At 40.8% G+C, this 18,956-nt stretch overlaps 1 protein-coding gene across 6 annotated transcripts in view; it reads right to left on the reverse strand.

Annotated features, from left to right (window-relative positions):
• Positions 1-945: 945 nt before the first annotated feature.
• VPS50 (VPS50 subunit of EARP/GARPII complex) overlaps positions 946-18,956 on the reverse strand; it is a 195,510-nt gene continuing 177,499 nt past the window's right edge. For all 6 annotated transcript variants that reach the window (XM_037890684.2, XM_037890683.2, XM_037890685.2 and 3 more), the window contains 5 exons: positions 18,736-18,832; positions 18,427-18,585; positions 13,910-14,031; positions 10,544-10,733; positions 946-1,677 (listed from right to left, as the gene is read on the reverse strand). In XM_037890684.2, coding sequence (XP_037746612.1) covers positions 1,558-1,677; positions 10,544-10,733; positions 13,910-14,031; positions 18,427-18,585; positions 18,736-18,832 — 688 coding nt within the window. In that variant the 3' untranslated portion in view covers positions 946-1,557. The remainder of the gene's footprint in view (positions 1,678-10,543; positions 10,734-13,909; positions 14,032-18,426; positions 18,586-18,735; positions 18,833-18,956) is intronic.

Here is an 18,956-nt window from a genome sequence, read left to right on the forward strand (position 1 = left end):
GAATGGAATTTTGGATGACAGGATGATGAATACTGTATGGGCTCAGCTTCGGGAGTAAATCCTATTTCTTTTGTGATACGGAAAAGAGAGGAGTCAAGAGTTATTCAGTCTGTGTGAAATTTTAAAGTTCCAAAATTCTATTTAGACTATAAAATTCATTCTTCTGCTGAATTCCTACACAGATGTTTAAATTCTTTTCTTTCCAAAGCAAGGTTAAAAATAAAAGTAACATTTAGCTCATATACATTTTCTGACAAAGGTGTCTGACTATGACTGTGCTTCCTATCTACTGACATCCTTGTGTTACAAATTAAGGGTTTAACATGAAGTACAAAGTTGAGGCAGAAACTCTGGCCAAAACACATGAAGTAGTGTGTATTAAAATAGAATTCTGCCAAGCCTACAGTTAATACATGGAGTAAAATATTTAGTGATTTAGGACAGAGTTTATTAAGTCTCAGTATTCACAGACAAAGATTTTATTCTAGTCAGTTTAGTCTCTGTCTTGATTCTTGTACGGCTCCATCCCTACCTGAGCACCTTCTGAGTACATAAGGATTTAGTCAGACAACACCTGTGAGACAGGGGAGTATTCTCATTTTACAGATATGGAAACGGGGCACAGAAGGGCAGATCATCAGCTGGTATAAACTGTCACAACTTCGTTGATGTTCCCGGTGCTATGACAATTTACACAAGATGAGGATCTGCTCCAGAGGGACGGACTTTGACTTGCCCATCATCACCCAGGAAATCCGTGGCAAAGGAGGGAGTAGAACCCAGCTGACCCAAGTGTTTTAGCCAGCATGTCATTCCTCCTACTTCCTAGCATTATTGTGTGGGACTGAGGAAGAGGGGGAAAAGGGTTATGAGAGAACTGTACTAATTTTTGTTGTAAACTACATAGTATGTTGTAAAAACTAGCAAAGGAATTCTCACAAATCATTTCATATTAGTGTATAGTATTTATTACCTTCCCATAATTTCTGGTCAATTATTTTGATATGACAATTTTGAAATAAACTTACATTTAAAATCTATACGAAGACTATGGGCTTGATATTACAATATTAATGTGCTGATTTGCCCTCTTAATCCACATACAAGGTTCATCATTAGAAGAGACTGTACATTTTCCTTCACTTTACATGTGTTCATAATAAAACACAAGTTCCAAAGGTGGAAGGGTGTAAGACGAAGTATCACATATTAAGTGGTTCTTTGACCAAAAATGCACCAACTATATATTAAGCCAAGGTGTTTCCTTGTCATCTTGATTTACTTATAGTGTACACTTTTGCAAAATATACAGCTGAACAACTGACACAATAATAGTGTCCTTTTAGTACAGGAAATTAACAAAAGAAACAGAAAAGACTAGAGGTTATAAAAGTTATATTTGAGAATACCACACTGATTCAAAGTGTTTCCAACACAAGAAAGGCCATGCACAATATTTTTGTTAACAGAATGTCTCAGAAGTCCACGAGAGAGTCGTTTGCATGCAGCATATTAACAGAAGGTGGTTCAAATCACAAGAAAAGGAACTTTCCCCAATTATCTTTTAGGTCTGTCTATGTCATCAATTGCTGCTAGCAGTTTCTGTCTCGCTTTTTTGTTGATGTGTGATCCCAGACAAACATTCACCAGATTGGTCAGCTGCTTGGTGGAATATTCCTGGCCAAATAGAGTAGATCATTTTATATCAAACAACCAGATAAAAATATGCAGTTAAATAAAACAAAAATTGATCAGCTTTTCAGTGTATAGAAGCTCTTGGTACACACAAAAAAAAATAATTAAAGTTGCTAACTTAGCCAGGTCTGGATAATATTCATGTGGTTGTAAACAAAACAGTTAGTGTTTTGCTACATGGCAGATTATAATGGAAAATGCTTACAGTTTAAAAGAGTGTTGGACAGAAAGTAATTCTGTGAATACTTAAACATCTTAAGCCACTTAAAATGTATTTTCCATTCCTTAGAAAAAAATATGCTAACTGGATAAACCTTTAATACAATTGCGACAATTGTCTAAAGAAACAGTGACTAACAAATTAATGACCTATTTCTTTTGACTTCTCACTTCCACCTGGCTTTTACTTAATATTTTTACCAATAGGATTTTCAACATTAGTTTTACTGTATGATAAAGAACAAATTTTAAAAATAATGTAAACATTTTAATAGAATGTTTAACACCTGTAAAAACATCAGATTTGCCAGAATTCCCATTTTGCTGAAAAAGAGACTCCAAAATGTAAGCTCCACCAGCAAATACAAATGAGAATTATTCAATGTAGGTCAACAAATGACTCCTTCCTATTTCTCATAGCTCAAGATATAATGAGGCAAATGCATTGCTTTCACGCAAGTAAAGCAAACTTCCAGCTGGATTCAAAGTAATACTGAAACATAGATTCAATGTATCATTTCAAAAGACTTTTAATCCTAACAGTGTGTGGCCCCAAACAGTACAGTTATTGATTGTTTAGACTGCAGTAGCGCCCAGTGTGCGCTAGACACTATCCAAACACAGATGAAGAAATAGCTAAGACAGTAATTTGGATTCTGGCTCAGCATTTTGGATGAAGGAAAAAACTATGCTTCTTTTGCTTTTTTTTTTTTGCTTTATTACTTTGTCTTAAAAGTCCATTTGCAGAGATGGAGAAACTAAAATTTATAGCTTAATTATAAACATTCGTTTTGGATGATTAATCAGTGCACTTCATGTTCCATGCAACTTCTCAGATGTCAAACTTTGTTAAAGGATGGAGGCTAACGGTGAGAAAAAGCTTTCCACAAAACTGACCGATCTCCTTTCCCCTTGTTTCCCAGAGTTCCAATAGCAGCATATAATGGACTTCTTTGCAGGTCATTACCAATTATGCTCCTCCAGCTCACAGTTATTTAAATGCTGTTCTGATGTGTGAACTATGGAAACTAACGCAAAAAGTCCCAATTTGTCAAATTCTTTTCTGTGTACCTCATTTGCCAGGATTGTGGAAGATTTTTCAAATATTTTAGTCAACATATGGCAATTTTCTTGTACTTGGATCATAATACTGTACCAGCTTCACCTCCACAGAATGCATTGCTGTCTGTACTAACGAGGCTGAACTGGGCAGGCAGTGTTTGACTGAAACACCCCCAACAATCATGCTGATGATCATGCTTGGAAAGGATTCTGCTCTCTCACTGATGAGCCAACCTCAGCTCATTAACCCACTTAGACATAAGAGTGGCTCTTTGAAGGGATGGCTGTTGTACAGTATTTCGGACAGAGCTCCAACAGGCTTAAAGGAGTGTACAGTTATATAACTGGCCTGAGAAAAGACTACTTACACTCAAAAGTCATTACTTACAGTATTAGATAGAGAAATTCTGAAGAAACGTTGGACTCTCAGTCTGTCAAGAATTAGCGACTGAAAAGTCCTAGAGTAACAGCCGTGTTAGTCTGTATTCGCAAAAAGAAAAGGAGGACTTGTGGCACCTTAGACTAACCAATTTATTTGAGCATAAGCTTTCGTGAGCTACAGCTCACTTCATCGGATGAATATTGTGGAAAGTGTAGAAGATCTTTTTATCTACACACAAAGCATGAAAAAATACCTCCTCCCACCCCACTCTCCTGCTGGTAATAGCTTATCTAAAGTGATCACTCTCCTTACAATGTGTATGATAATCAAGGTGGGCCATTTCCAGCACAAATCCAGGGTTTAACAAGAATGTCTGGGGGGGGGGGGGGTAGGAAAAAACAAGGGGAAATAGGTTACCATGCATAATGACTTAGCCACTCCCAGTCTCTATTCAAGCCTAAGTTAATTGCATCCAATTTGCAAATGAATTCCAATTCAACAGTCTCTCACTGGAGTCTCTGGTTTTGAAGTTTTTTTGTTAACATCACAACTTTCATGTCTGCAATCACGTGACCAGAGAGATTGAAGTGTTCTCCGACTGGTTTATGAATGTTATAATTCTTGACATCTGATTTGTGTCCATTTATTCTTTTACGTAGAGACTGTCCAGTTTGACCAATGTACATGGCAGAGGGCCATTGCTGGCACAGGATGGCATATATCACATTGGTGGATGTGCAGGTGAACGAGCCTCTGAAGTTCTTAGGCCCTGTGATGGTGTCCCCTGAATAGATATGTGGGCACAGTTGGCAACGGGCTTTGTTGCAAGGATAGGTTCTGGGGTTAGTGGTTCTGTTGTGTGGTATGTGGTTGCTGGTGAGTATTTGCTTCAGGTTGGGGGGCTGTCTGTAGGCAAGGACTGGCCTGTTTCCCAGGATTTGTGAGAGTGTTGGGTCATCCTTCAGGATAGGTTATAGATTCTTAATAATGCGTTGGAGGGGTTTTAGTTGGGGGCTGAAGGTGACGGCTAGTGGCGTTCTGTTATTTTCTTTGTTAGGCCTGTCCTGGAGTAGGTGACTTCTGGGAACTCTTCTGGCTCTATCAATCTGTTTCTTCACTTCCGCAGGTGGGTATTGTAGTTGTAAGAATGCTTGACAGAGATCTTGTAGGTGTTTGTCTCTGTCTGAGGGGTTGGAGCAAATGCGGTTGTATCGCAGAGCTTGGCTGTAGACAATGGATCGTGTGGTGTGGTCAGGGTGAAAGCTGGAGGCATGTAGCTAGGAACAGCGGTAAGTAGGTTTCCGGTATAGGGTGGTGTTTATATGACCATCGTTTATTAGCACTGTAGTGTCCAGGAAGTGGATCTTTTGTGTGGACTGGTCCAGGCTGAGGTTGATGGTGGGATGGAAATTGTTGAAATCATGGTGGAATTCCTCAAGGGCTTCTTTTCCATGGGTCCAGATGATGAAGATGTCATCAGTGTAGCGCAAGTAGAGTAGGGGTGTTGGGGGACGAGAGCTGAGGAAGCATTGTTCTAAGTCAGCAATAAAAATGTTGGTATACTGTGGGGTCATGCGGGTACCCATAGCAGTGTCGCTGATTTGAAGGTATACATTGTCCCCAAATGTGAAACAGTTATGGGTGAGGACAAAGTCACAAAGTTCAGCCACCAGGTTTGCCGTGGCATTATCGGGGATACTGTTCCTGACGGTCTGTAGCAGTGCCGCTGATTTGAAGGTATACATTGTCCCCAAAATAGTTATGGGTATAATAGTTATGGGTAAGGACAAAGTCACAAAGTTCAGCCACCAGGTTAGCCGTGACATTATCGGGGATAGTGTTCTTGACGGCTTGTAGTCCATCTTTGTGTGGAATGTTGGTGTAGAGGGCTTCTACATCCATAGTGGCCAGAATGGTGTTATCAGGAAGATCACCGATGGATTGTAGTTTCCTCAGGAAGTAAGTGGTGTCTCGAAGGTAGCTGGGAGTGCTGGTAGCGTAGGGCCTGAGGAGGGAGTCTACATAGCCAGACAATCCTGCTGTCAGGGTGCCAATGCCTGAGATGATGGGGCGCCCAGGATTTCCAGGTTTATGGATCTTGGGTAGTAGATAGAATATCCCAGGTCGGAGTTCCAGGGGTGTGTCTGTGTGGATTTGATCTTGTGCTTTTTCAGGGAGTTTCTTGAGCAAATGCTGTAGTTTCTTTTGGTAACTCTCAGTGGGATCAGAGGGTAATGGCTTGTAGAAAGTGGTGTTGGAGAGCTGCCGAGCAGCCTCTTGTTCATATTCCGACCTATTCATGATAACAACAGCATCTCCTTTGTCAGCCTTTTTGATTATGATGTCAGAGTTGTTTCTGAGGCTGTGGATGGCATTGTGTTCTGCACGGCTGAAGTTGTGGGACAAGTGATGCTGCTTTTCCACAATTTCAGCCCATGCACATCGGCAGAAGCACTCTATGTAGAAGTCCAGTCTGCTGTCTCGACCTTCAGGAGGAGTCCACCTAGAATCCTTCTTTTTGTAGTGTTGGTAGGGAGGTCTCTGTGGATTAGTATGTTGTTCAGAGGTGTGTTGGAAATATTCCTTGAGTCGGAGACGTCGAAAATAGGATTCTAGGTCAGAACAGCATTTGCTCAAGAAACATCAGCCACACTATCAGAGGCTCGTTCACCTGCACATCCACCAATGTGATATATGCCATCATGTGCCAGCAATGTCCCTCTGCCATGTACATTGGTCAAACTGGACAGTCTCTATGTAAAAGAATAAATGGACACAAATCAGATGTCAAGAATTATAACATTCATAAACCAGTCGGAGAACACTTCAATCTCTCTGGTCACGCGATTACAGACATGAAAGTTGCGATATTACAACAAAAAAACTTCAAAACCAGACTCCAGTGAGAGACTGTTGAATTGGAATTCATTTGCAAATTGGATACAATTAACTTAGGCTTGAATAGAGACTGGGAGTGGCTAAGTCATTATGCAAGGTAACCTATTTCCCCTTGTTTTTTCCTACCCACCCCGAGACATTCTTGTTAAACCCTGGATTTGTGCTGGAAATGGCCCACCTTGATTATCATACACATTGTAAGGAGAGTGATCACTTTAGATAAGCTATTACCAACAGGAGAGTGGAGTGGGGGGAGGTATTTTTTCATGCTTTGTGTGTATAAAAAGATCTTCTACACTTTCCAGAATATTCATCCGATGAAGTGAGCTGTAGCTCACGAAAGCTTATGCTCAAATAAATTGGTTAGTCTCTAAGGTGCCACAAGTACTCCTTTTCTTTTTGAAAAGTCCTAGTAGATCATCCAGTCCATCCTCCCCTGCCATGGCTGGTTTGTCCTCTAGCATACTTCTATTAGTGTATTGTCTGGTCTGGTTATAAATGCTCCAAATGAAGGAGGAGTTCTCAGCCCTTCCCATGGAAGTATTATACAACTTTTAGATTTTTCAGGAAGATTATCCGGATATTCAGCCCAAGTTTTCCCTTTCTTATTTGTATCCTTACTTCTACATATACACCCTATACCTCTCTCAGCATTTCCTCTCCTTCCTTCCTGTTCTGACCCTTGAAATATTTTAGACTTATGCTGTCGCTATTTAGCCCACCAACCATATTTAATTATTCAGTGCTTTCTAAGAAGCCCCTCCAGTCCTCTTGATCCATCCATCAACTGTCTTTGTTACAACTGTTCATGGAGTACTGCTGTCAAAGTAGCAGACTCAAAGGAAAAGGAAAGAGTTGTTCCTGACTGGCTGTTACATCCCTGCCAAGTGAACACAGAGTGCTATATAGGGAGACCACTCATCTGCCCTACAGTCTTCTTGTGCGGAAGTACCAAAGGGTTTTATTTTGTTGTTCATTGTAGCCGGTTCGGAGCGCTTCAAACTACAACCATCAAGATGACCCTATGTCCTTTCAGTTGGTGAAGGCCACCACTAGGTCCACTGTGGTGGAGACTGTCAATGTCCCCTTAAGGTCGACAGGGGACTATTATTCTTGAAAAGGCCGCTGTGAGACCTTTGTTCAGGAATCCAACTCTTCATGTTGACAGGTTTGCTAACTACTGACCAAGCTATTCCTAACTCCTGTTTTTTGTAAAGGTTATTGAGCACGTGCTGGAGAGACAACTCAGGCAGTTTGTGGCGTCCTCAGAGGTCCTAGACACTGGTTCAATAGGTTTTAGATCTGGGTTTGGGGTAGGAACCACACTGGTAGTATTATCTGGCCTTCTCTGTCTAACAATGGATAGAGAGAAAACGTTTATACACACACTCTTAAACTTAACTGCCACCTGGGACACCACTGATTAGAAGGAGTTTTTTATGCACCTGTGGACTGTGTTGCTTGAGCGTCTCTCTGCTCCCCTCTTTTCGGTCTGCTACAATCTAGACCTCAATCTTTTGGCTAACACCTGCAGCATCCATATGTTCTCCACAGCATTTGGAGAGCAGAGGATTAAGGGCAAGAAGGGATTTCATTATTATTATTATTATGCTTGTTGTGGAGGGCTTTAATTCTTACACCTAATTGCTTATGCCACCCTAACAGTAAATACACACATTTACCAATCTATTAGTGTAATTTTCACAATAAATAGCTTAGGTAAGCGCACTGAGAGTGTGGCACAGACACTTATTTTATTATTAGGTTTAGCATACATAAACAAGAAACATGTATTCAATGCTGTTGGGGTGTCTCTAATTTGCAGGTGATATTCTGTTCTACTTCTCTATTTTATTGGACTCAGAGCAGCTGGTTGGCTTACCAAATCTTGCCAGCATCAGGTCTTGAATAAGGGTGAGCTGTTGGTTGTTAGTTTTGCTTATATTAGGCTTACACAGTAGGCCCCAGTCAGGGTCCCATTGTGCACAAACAAGTATTAACTAGACAGTCCATGATCTAAAGAGCTTAACATTTTAGGGCTGTCGACTAATTGCAGTTAACTCATGGGATTAACTCAAAAAAATTGTCGTTAAAAAAATTTATTGCGATTAATCGCAGTTTTAATCGCACTGTTAAACAATGGAATACCAATTGAAATTTATTAAATATTTTGGATGTTTTTCTACATTTTCATATATATTGTATTCTGTGTTGTAATTGAAATCAAAGTGTATATTATTTTTATTAGAAATATTTGCACTGTAAAAATGCTAAACAAAGGAAATAGTATTTTTCAGTTCACCTCATATAAGTATTGTAAGTGCAATCTCTTTGTCCTGAAAGTGCAACTTACAAATGTAGATTTTGTTGTTATATAACTACACTCAAAAACAAAACAATGTAAAATTTCAGAGCCTACAAGTCCACTCAGTCCTACTTCTCGTTCAGCCAAACAAGTTTGTTTACATTTACAGGAGATATTGCTGCCCTCTTCTTATTTACAATGTCACCAGAAAATAAGAACAGGCATTTGCATGGCACTTTTGTACCTGGCATTGCAAGGTATTTATGTGCCACATATGCTGAACATTTGTATGCTCCTTCATGCTTCGGCCACCATTCTAGAGCACATGCTTCCATGCTGATGACACTCGTTACAAAAATAATGCGTTAATTAAATTTGTAACTAAACTCCTTGTGGGATAATTTTATGTCCCCTGACCTGTTTTACCCACATTCTGCCATATATTTGATGTTACAGCAGTCTCAGATGATGACCCAGCACATGTTCATTTTAAGAACACTTTCACTGCAGATTTGACAAAATGCAAAGAAGGTACCAATGTGAGATTTCTAACGATAGCTACAGCACTCGACCCAAAGTTTAAGAATCTGAAGAGCCTTCCAAAATCTGAGAGGGGTGAGATGTGGAGCATGCTTTCAGAAATCTTAAAAGAGCAACGCTCCCATGCGGAAACTACAGAACCCGAACTACCAAAAAAGAAAATCAACCTTCTGCTGGTGGCATCTGACTCAGATAATGAAAATGAACATGTGTCGGTCCGTACTGCTTTGGATTGTCATCAAGCAGAACGCGTCATCAGCATGGACACATGTACCCTGCAATGGTGGTTGAAGTATGAAGGGACATATGAATCTTTAGCGCATCTGGCACGTAAATATCTTGCAATGCCAGCTACAACAGTGCCATGAGAAAGCCTGTTCTCACTTTCAAGTGGCATTGTAAACAAAAAGCGGACAGCTTTATCTACTACAAATGTAAACAAACTTGTTTGTCTGAGCAAATGGCTAAAGAAAAAGTAGGACTGAGTGGACTTGCAGGCTCTAAAATTTGACATTGTTTTATTTTTGAATGCAGTGGGGTTTTTTTTACATAATTCTACATTTGTAAGTTCAACTTTCATGATAAAGAGATTGCACTACAGTACTTGTATTAGGTGACTTGAAAAAAAACTATTCATTTTTATTTTTTACAGTGCAAATACTCGTAATCAAAAATAAATATGAAGTGAGCTCTGTACACTTTGTATTTTGTGTTCTAATTGAATTCAATATATTTGAAAATGTAGAATGCATCCAGAATATTTAAATGAATGGTATTCTATTGTTTAACAATGCGATTAATCACGATTATTTTTTTAATCGCTTGACAGTCCTACTTAAAATATAGGCTAATCAGAAGATGCAAGAGGGAGATGAAACTATCTAATGGGAAGGGGAAGGAAGGACAGAGGATGAATTAACAATGAGCGAGCACATATCCGTATAGATTAGCTGTGTGCATAATGAAGCTCACCACCTGCCAGGCTGTTACCAGTACAATGGCAGGATTCTGTAGACATCCCAGCACAAATTAGTTATAAGGAAGGATTTGGAAGATGATAAAGTAGACTGATGAGGGTTCCCCCCCAACCAAGGTACTCTGGTGCCATGTATAAAAGATTAACAGTAACTCTTCACTTAATAAGCTAGATATTTGTTTGGTACACACCATTATGAGACACAGATAGATCTTCCATATTTTCTATCTGTGAATATGCATTTATATGTATTAAAGGCTTATAATGGAAAATTATGGCACCTTAGGTACAAAAATGATTGAAGCATGTTTGGTGATCCATGTGTGCAATGGAAAAATCAGTAGCCATGTACATATTACACACACACTATAGCACTGAAAGAGTGTATTGTTGTTAATGTGATACCATCATCATGAAAAAAAATCCTCTTGATTAAAAAAAAAAAGTATCAAAATTCAACTCTTACCCTGTGCTCCTTGATCCAGCGCTCCATGTCATTTTCAGTCAGATAGTAAGCTTTAATGTAGGTCTCCACAAATTCCTTATCCGGAATAGGCCTAATGTCTGTTAGCTTTTCTAGCTTCATTAAAAACTGCTGGAAGTCCAATTGCATCAGGGCACGCCCTTCATTGCTACACTTCTTGACATTGGCATAACTAAAATGGGTAACAAGTGAAGAGAAATGACTAAAAGGAAGTGAACAACATCTGTGAGATAAGTGGGATTCATTTGTATCTCAAGGCTTAAAACTATAAGGATGCATATAATTAGGTGAACCTGAGGGCTAAGAGTTCACTCCCTCACTCTTCCCGATGCAAAATTATTCTCAGTTTATTATTTGTATTACCATTGCACCTAGGAGTCCCTCCCACTCACGGACCCCTGTGCTGTACAAACAGAACAAAAAGACAGTCCCTGCCCCAAAGAATTTACAGTCCAAATATAAGACAAGAGACAACAGGTGGGTAAAGAGAGAAAGAGGAGTCCCAGGAAACAATGAAACAGCATTGGTCAGCAAGACAGGCAGTGGTCTCAGCACATGAACAGCCTAACTGTTGTCAACGGTTTTTTTAAGGCACCATGGCAACATCAACAAAAAAGTTTTAAGGAGAAATTTGGAGGAGGATAATGTGATAGCATCAGAGACATTTACAGAGAGCTCCTCCCAAACGTGAAGGGCAGCATGGGATAAACCACGAAGGTGCTTGTCTGAAAATTTGACAGGTGGGTGATGGAGGCTGGCACTCTGGGCCAATCAGAGGCAAGAGTCAACATTTTCATATTGAATGAGAGATGAGAGGTAGGGTAGGAGAAGGGAAGAGGCAACCAGTGGAGGGATTCAAAGAGAAGATGACATAGTCAAAGTGACAGGCAAGGAAAATGATCTTTGCAGCATCAATATGAATGGATTCAAGATGGGCAAGACTACAGCATGTTTGTAATTTGAAGTGAAGAGACAGCGGAGACTAAGAGGTTAAGGAGAAGACTAAGGGATAGGATGAGAGTGGGTGCAAAGGAGATGGGTTGAGGATGGCATCACTGGGGCAAGTGGAGGGTATTAGAGGATGAGAACAGACAAGAAACTTCTACTTTTCTCCTGTCACGTATGCAGGAGAGCATCGTAGGAGTAGAAGGGGAAAAGAAGGAAAGGAAAGGTCATGTCATTCTCTGTCAATTTTCTCTTGGAAAAAATCAGTGGGATCCTGTGCAGAAAGAGAAGTGGCAGCAGAAGGAGGGGACAATTTGAGGACTGAATCAAAGGTGGTGAAAATGCAGCTGGGATTGTAGGTGTGGGGTTCAATTAATTGGGAGAAATAAAGTTGTTTAGCAAGGAAGATGGCAGACCTGAAGGACAAGAGAATGAATTTGTAGTGGAAGAAATCAGCCTTTCACAGGATTTCTGCAAGAGATGCTCAGCAGCATGAGGGCAGGAAGGGAGGAAGCGGATACTGGGAATGATCCAGGGCTGGGGGTTGGCAGCGAAGACCTTGTGATGGGAGAGGAGGGCAGAAGAGTTACAGTGCAGGACACGAAAGCATGGAGAGAATCAAGTCATATTGATAGAACAAAGGGAAGGAGAGGGTAGAGAGCAGATGAGACATCATCAGTGCTGATGGACTGGAGTCATGGAAAGACTGAATGAGAGGGCATGAGGGTGAGGCTGATGGGCAATGCTGAAAGAGGCCACGTAATAGTCAAAGAGGGGACGACCAAGTCAAGTGAATGGCTTTTTGGTGAATGGGAGAGTTGAAGCAGGGCTGCAGGCCAAATGAGGAGGTGAGGGTGAGGAGATGTATAGCTAAGGGGTCAGATGGGTCATTAACATGGAAGCTGAAGTCACAGAGGATCAGTATAGGAGATTATGAGGAGAAGAGAGAGCGAGCATCAGGAGCTGAAATCAGAAAGAACAATTGATGGGGAGAAGCTGGGTGGGCACTAGTGTAGCCCTGGCAGCAACACGGAGGAGTAGAGGAGAGACGAGGTGGATGCAGTGGTGTTCAAAAGAGGAGAAAGAGTTGAGGGAGGAGAAAGGGAGGGATTGGAAGCAGCAAGAAAGGGAATGGTGAGGGCCAATACTCCCATCACAGTCTCATTCAAGGTAAGGAGTGAGAGAAAAGAAAGGGCCTCTGTAAGAGATGGAACCTGAAGAAGTAATGTCAAATGTAGGGATCCAGGTCTCTGTAAAAGCCAAGAGATAGAGGGAGCAGGATACGAAGGGATTATGGATGGCTGTGATCTTTTTAGAGCTGAAGCGGATGTTCCAGAGACAGCAAGAGAAGGGAAGGACAGAGGAGGATGGACATTAAGATAGGATGGTTGGTATGAGGAGAGCTGTTGTGGTGGTGGTGGCTGTGGGTAAAGAGGTAAGGGCAGGGTTTGGGTAAATGTCACCAGAGGTGAAGAGGAGGAGGATGCAGATGTGGAATCTAGCCTTATGCTGGCAGGAGACAGAAGATCAAGTTGAAAAGGGAAAAAGGAGTGGGCAGAGGTGATTGGAACTCTAAACGTGTGAGGGTAATGAGGAAGGAAGATAGAGCGAGCGGGAAGGAAGCGGAAGGAGGAAGTAGGAGGATGGCAGATATCATGATGCAGAAGAGGTGTGGTGAAAGCCACTGGTGAGTGGACAAGAACAAACAAACAACAAAATGTCAGAACACATGCTGCTGAATACAAACTGGCTGCCCCCAGTATTGGCAGAACCCTCCATTCACAGTCCCTGTTGGGAGTGTGGGGGGTATGGCTGAGCCCCACACTTGTTTTCCTATCTCTCCCTACCACAAACAATAGTGGGTGAATGGGCTGGAAGCTTCCTGCTCCCTTGCATCTTAGTGGTACTGCTAGGCTGTTCTTCAGGATGGAACTCCATGTTAGCAAGTCTCCGTGCCCTTCCTGGCAAGGGCATCATCAGACAGAAGCACGGTAATCTAGCTACCATTATATCATATATTTGTATTAGATTCTGTTCTGTGTTGATCTCTTCTCCTCACTACTTTGTTGAAGTATGGTCCACTAAAGACTGTAAGGTATTTAAGAAAAGGATGTGTCTTATTTTATGTCCACACTTTTGGGCACTATACAGTGTCAATCATCAGTAATAGCCATGTGTCTGCACACCCCCACCCGTTAGTATATTTTAGGGCCCAATCCCATAATGAACTCCATGTAGGCAAGCTCCTGTGCCTGTGAAGAGCCTCGCTGACATCAGGTGCAAGAGTCCACCAAAGTGGAGTTCACTGCTTTATGGAATCTAAGGCCCTCACCTTACAAACATTGCCATTAAAGAAATATTTACTGAAGATTAACTTTACAGAGGCGTTCGTAGACCACTTACCCTTCCACAATAGTTCTATTGGCTAGTCGGATACAATGCTCCCAAAGAATATTTGACACTGGCAATGGAATACGGACTCTTTTAGATACCTCATTCAACCTTCTGTTAAACTGTTCAAATTCCTGGTGAAATAAAAATAACACATTATTCCATGAGCATAAAAGAATGATTACATGTACACTTACCTAGCGAGGAGAAAAAGATGCAGAGAGACAGTATGCATCCGATGAAGTGAGCTGTAGCTCACGAAAGCTCATGCTCAAATAAATTGGTTAGTCTCTAAGGTGCCACAAGTACTCCTTTTCTTTTTGCAGAAAAGGTGTGTAAGAGAGCAAAACAAAAGGCGCTTAAAGCAAAAAGGTTACAGTGATAAAGAGGTGGGATCTGAGTTGCTATAGAAAATTCTTTCCGGGGTATCTGGCTGGTGAATCTTGCCCATATGCTCAGGGTTTAGCTGATCGCCATATTTGGGGTCAGGAAGGAATTTTCCTCCAGGGCAGATTGGAAGAGGCCCTGCAGGTTTTTCGCCTTCCTCTGTAGCATGGGGCACGGGTCACTTGCTGGAGGATTCTCTGCTCCTTGAAGTCTTTAAACTACGATTTGAGGACTTCAATAGCTCAGATATAGGTGAGAGGTTTTTCGCAGGAGTGGGTAGGTGAGATTCTGTGGCCTGCGTTGTGCAGGAGGTCGGACTAGATGATCATAATGGTCCCTTCTGACCTTAGTATCTATGAATAATAGCAGGCAAGATTGAGAGCATACCAATTTCTATTCATCTACTGATGAATCATTTACAGTATTATTTCTTAGATATCTAAGTGTGGATTTAGTTGCATCATCTTAGGACACTGAAATGTAAAAATGTTGGCCCTAATATTATGAAATCTAACCTATAACCAGTGAAAAAAAATCCAGCGATGATCTATTTATTCCCAATCAACTACCTGCGTTATCTAACTCTGCAAGAGTAGCAAGGTTAATAGTTTTTTCCATTCATAGGGCACCTTTAATGCCAGATAATTCCAAATTACTTTAAAAGTTACACCCATCCAGGACTATGATACCCACAGTATTCTTACAATACCCACACATAATACCCACAGTATTCTTGCCAGCAAGTTAAAGAACTATGGTCTGGATGAATGGACTATAAGGTGGATAGAAAGCTGGCTAGATTGTCGGGCTCAACGGGTAGTGGTCAATGGCTCTATGTCTAGTTGGCAGCCGGTATCAAGCAGAGTGCCCCAAGGGTCGGTTTTGTTCAATATCTTCTTTAATGATCTGGAGGATGGAGTGGATTGCACCCTCGCCAAGTTTGCAGATGACACTAAACTGGGAGGAGTGGTAGATACGCTGGAGGGTAGGGATAGGATACAGAGGGACCTAGACAAATTAGAGGATTGGGCCAAAATAAATCTGATGTGGTTCAACAAGGACAAGTGCAGAGTCCTGCACTTAGGATGAAAGAATCCCATGCACTGCTACAGAATAGGGACCGAATGGCTAGGCAGCAGTTCTGCAGAAAAGGACCTAGGGGTTACAGTGGACGAGAAGTTGGATATGAGTCAACAGTGTGCCCTTGTTGCCAAGAAGGCTAATGGCATTTTGGGCTGTATAAGTAGGGGTTTTGCCAGCAGATCGAGGGACGTGATCATTCCCCTCTATTCGACATTGGTGAGGCCTCATCTGGAGTACTGTGTCCAGTTTTGGGCCCCACACAACAAGAAGGATGTGGAAAAACTGGAAAGAGTCCAGTGGAGGGCAACAAAAATGATTAGGGGGCTGGAGCACATGACTTATAAGGAGAGGCTGAGGGAACTGGGATTGTTTAGCCTGCAGAAGAGATGAATGAGAGGGGATTGATAGCTGCTTTCAACTACCTGAAGAGGGGTTCCAAAGAGGATGGATCTAGACTGTTCTCAGTGGTACCAGATGACAGAACAAGGAGTAATGGTCTCAAGTTGCAATGGGGGACGTTTAGGTTGGAAAAAATTTTTCACTAGGAGGGTGGTGAAGGACTGGAATGGGTTACCTAGGGAGGTGGTGGAAATCTCCTTCCCTAGAGGTTTTCAAGGTCAGGCTTGACAAAGCCCTGACTGGGATGATTTAGTTGGGGATTGGTCCTGCTTTGAGCAGGGGGTTGGACTCCTGAGGTCCCTTCCAACCTTGATATTCTATGATCATCATTCACCACGGAAGTGAAACCAACTCTGGGGACCATGCTAACTGTAACAGCACATGGCAACACTATGTAACAGTTTAAGTTGGTAAGTACAGAACACCGTACCCAACTGAAAATATAATGAATTGCTGCTAATTCATTCAGTCCAGCCAATTTCAGCTATGACTCGTAGTAGTTACTAATGTGCACCTGTGGCTATTTGGCAACTTTTGTGAAATGAGCATGAAGGTTTCATGGTAGTGTCTCCATCATTAAAAAAAAAAAAAAAAGTCTGCTAACATTTGTATCAAGTGACACCTTTGTAAGTGTTAAATAAACATTGTCCGTGAACTATCCCCCCATCCCAGAGTTAATCTTCTAGATCAGCCTTGAAGCAATCTGATGTGGTAGGGCAGGGAAAAGCTTGTATTGCAGCTGCTCAGACTATACCTATTCTGTAGTTAAATAAAGGACTTTGTTCCAGGACTGTTAATTAGCACTTTTTTACAAACACAAACAAAAAAACAACTACAGAGGGGGAATTTTAGTAGAGAGATTGAAATACTCACAACTGGTATTTGGCTAAGACAACAGTGCTAAAAGCATTTCCACAAGAAAGCTGAGGCACCAAAACTTCTTTGCCTTAAATGGCAAACTATCTACTATCATGAAGGTGAAGATGCCTATTAGTCCATATTGGTGAAACATGAGGGAAGAAACCAACTAATTTATCTACTTTCCTTAGAAGTAGATGTTCACAGTGAATAACTGGGTGGAGACTTCTGCAAAATCTATTGGCTATTACATGCAACACATTGTTTATGTCAGACACTCAATGTCAGTGCTCTCAAGATGACAGCCAGTATAGGTAGCAAAGAGTTCTCTCTTACCAATTAAATAGTCACCCAGAAACTACTGTCTGTAAACTATTTTTAGTTACAAGGAAAGGAGTACTTGTAGCACCTTACAGACTAACAAATTTATTAGAACATAAGCTTTCGTGAGCTACAGCTCACTTCTTCCGATGAAGTGAGCTGTAGCTCACGAAAGCTTATGCTCTAATAAATTTGTTAGTCTTTACGGTGCCACAAGTACTCCTTTTCTTTTTACGGATACAGACTAACACGGCTGCTACTCTGAAACCTATTTTTAGTTACATAACCTAGAGACCACAATGGAATAAAATTGCCTTTACTTTTGTCCTGAGGCTCAAACAAATACATCCGCTGTTCTGTGGTTCATGGAAGCCATTCCACTACTGAACCATAAGTAGAAAAATTCCTTCGAAGGGCCCAGTTAAAAATAAACAGCATAACAAAGGCAAACTGCAAAGATTTACAACCATCTTCCATTGCTATAATACATTCTCACTCGCAGATTCTCACTTCTTTCCAATATTTTCCCTTAAAAGTGGAGACTGGATATAATGGACAAAAGTGTAGAGGTGTCTGTTACAATGCGTAGACTCTGCATTTTTATAAAATATATACTAGATTTCACAATTCACTGCATAAAAAGGAAGTCTTCCAACTTCTCTTTAACAAGCTGAAAAAAGCTTCTGCCATTAACATTGTAATTATTTTCTAAAAACCTTCATGTAATTTAAAAAATTGTTGGTGTGAATATATATTTAAAGCAAAGTATAAATTATGCTGTGTTGTAGGTGGGAGGAATTCCTTCAGAGCACTAGCACTAGTTTATATGTAATAAAGAGCCTTAGGCAATTAAGATGCTCATTTCTCATCAGCTTTCAGTGGGAGCTGGATGCCTAACTGTCTTAGGTTCCTTTTAAAATCCAGCCTGTATCTTTATATTAGTATCTGATACGTACATTTTCTTGCCCTGTCTTTAGAGGCCCAAGCAGGGCTTATAATGCTTTTAGGATTACTTGCAGGACTGGTTTCCCCTACAGGATCTATGGTAAATGTCAGATGATACAACCCCTCAAAAGAATCCACTGGCCATGTCTGATGTGTTTAACAAATCAACTACTTTTTACTAGCCTTCCACCTGCCATTCAGAGTTTTAGCTTCAATGAAACTGCAGAGTTATTCAGCTATGATCTCTTCCACCCAAAGAGTGCTAATGGGCAATAAGTTTTAATAACTTGAAAAACTGACTCAGTGGACAACAATGGAGTATTAAATGTACTCAGAAGTTTACCGTATTTTGCCAGTAGTAAGACTAAAAAGGAATTCAGAAAGTACACACCATCCTAACGAACAAGAATAAATCACCACATTGTATTCCTCTAATCTTGTCTCTACTACAGCTTTACCATAGGAATTACAGTAATAATTTTATTGTTTTATAGGGTTATATCTAATACACTAGGTGTTTCCAGGAAAATATTCACCTTTAAAAGAGCATCAACATATATGTTGTGTTGTGACATGATCTCCTTCACATCCCACTTCACATTAGCCATGAGGAGCAGCATCTGTTCATAATCAATAGCTTTAGCAGCTACAATCCAATAAATTGGTTTGCGTAGTTCACTGGCAGTTGACACAGTCTGAAAGAGAAGTTAAATAGAATTCGGTGTAACAGAATTTCTTGCTAACAAAAAGTAATGTACGACAATACTGTGCAAAGCAGCCTCCTAATATAGCAAAAATTATGAAACTTCGATTTAAAAATGAACAGTGAATGGCAGAATCCTGACCTGAGAGTAGAATTGCTGGAGAAAGGGTTTCTTCGCTGCAGGCATCACAGCATCAAGATGCGACTGAAGGAACTCAAACTGCTCCGCCAAAAACACCCTAAGAAAGCACATAAAATTCATTGTGATCCGAGTACAATATTTAAAGGGCATCTACTTTTCATTTATTTGCAGCAAATGGTCTTGGAAGCTGCCCAGACATAAAAGCATCTTTGAAAGCTTTT

The sequence above is a fragment of the Chelonia mydas genome, chromosome 2 (genome assembly GCF_015237465.2).
Source record: "Chelonia mydas isolate rCheMyd1 chromosome 2, rCheMyd1.pri.v2, whole genome shotgun sequence".
In the NCBI taxonomy this organism is placed as follows: Eukaryota; Metazoa; Chordata; order Testudines; family Cheloniidae; genus Chelonia; species Chelonia mydas.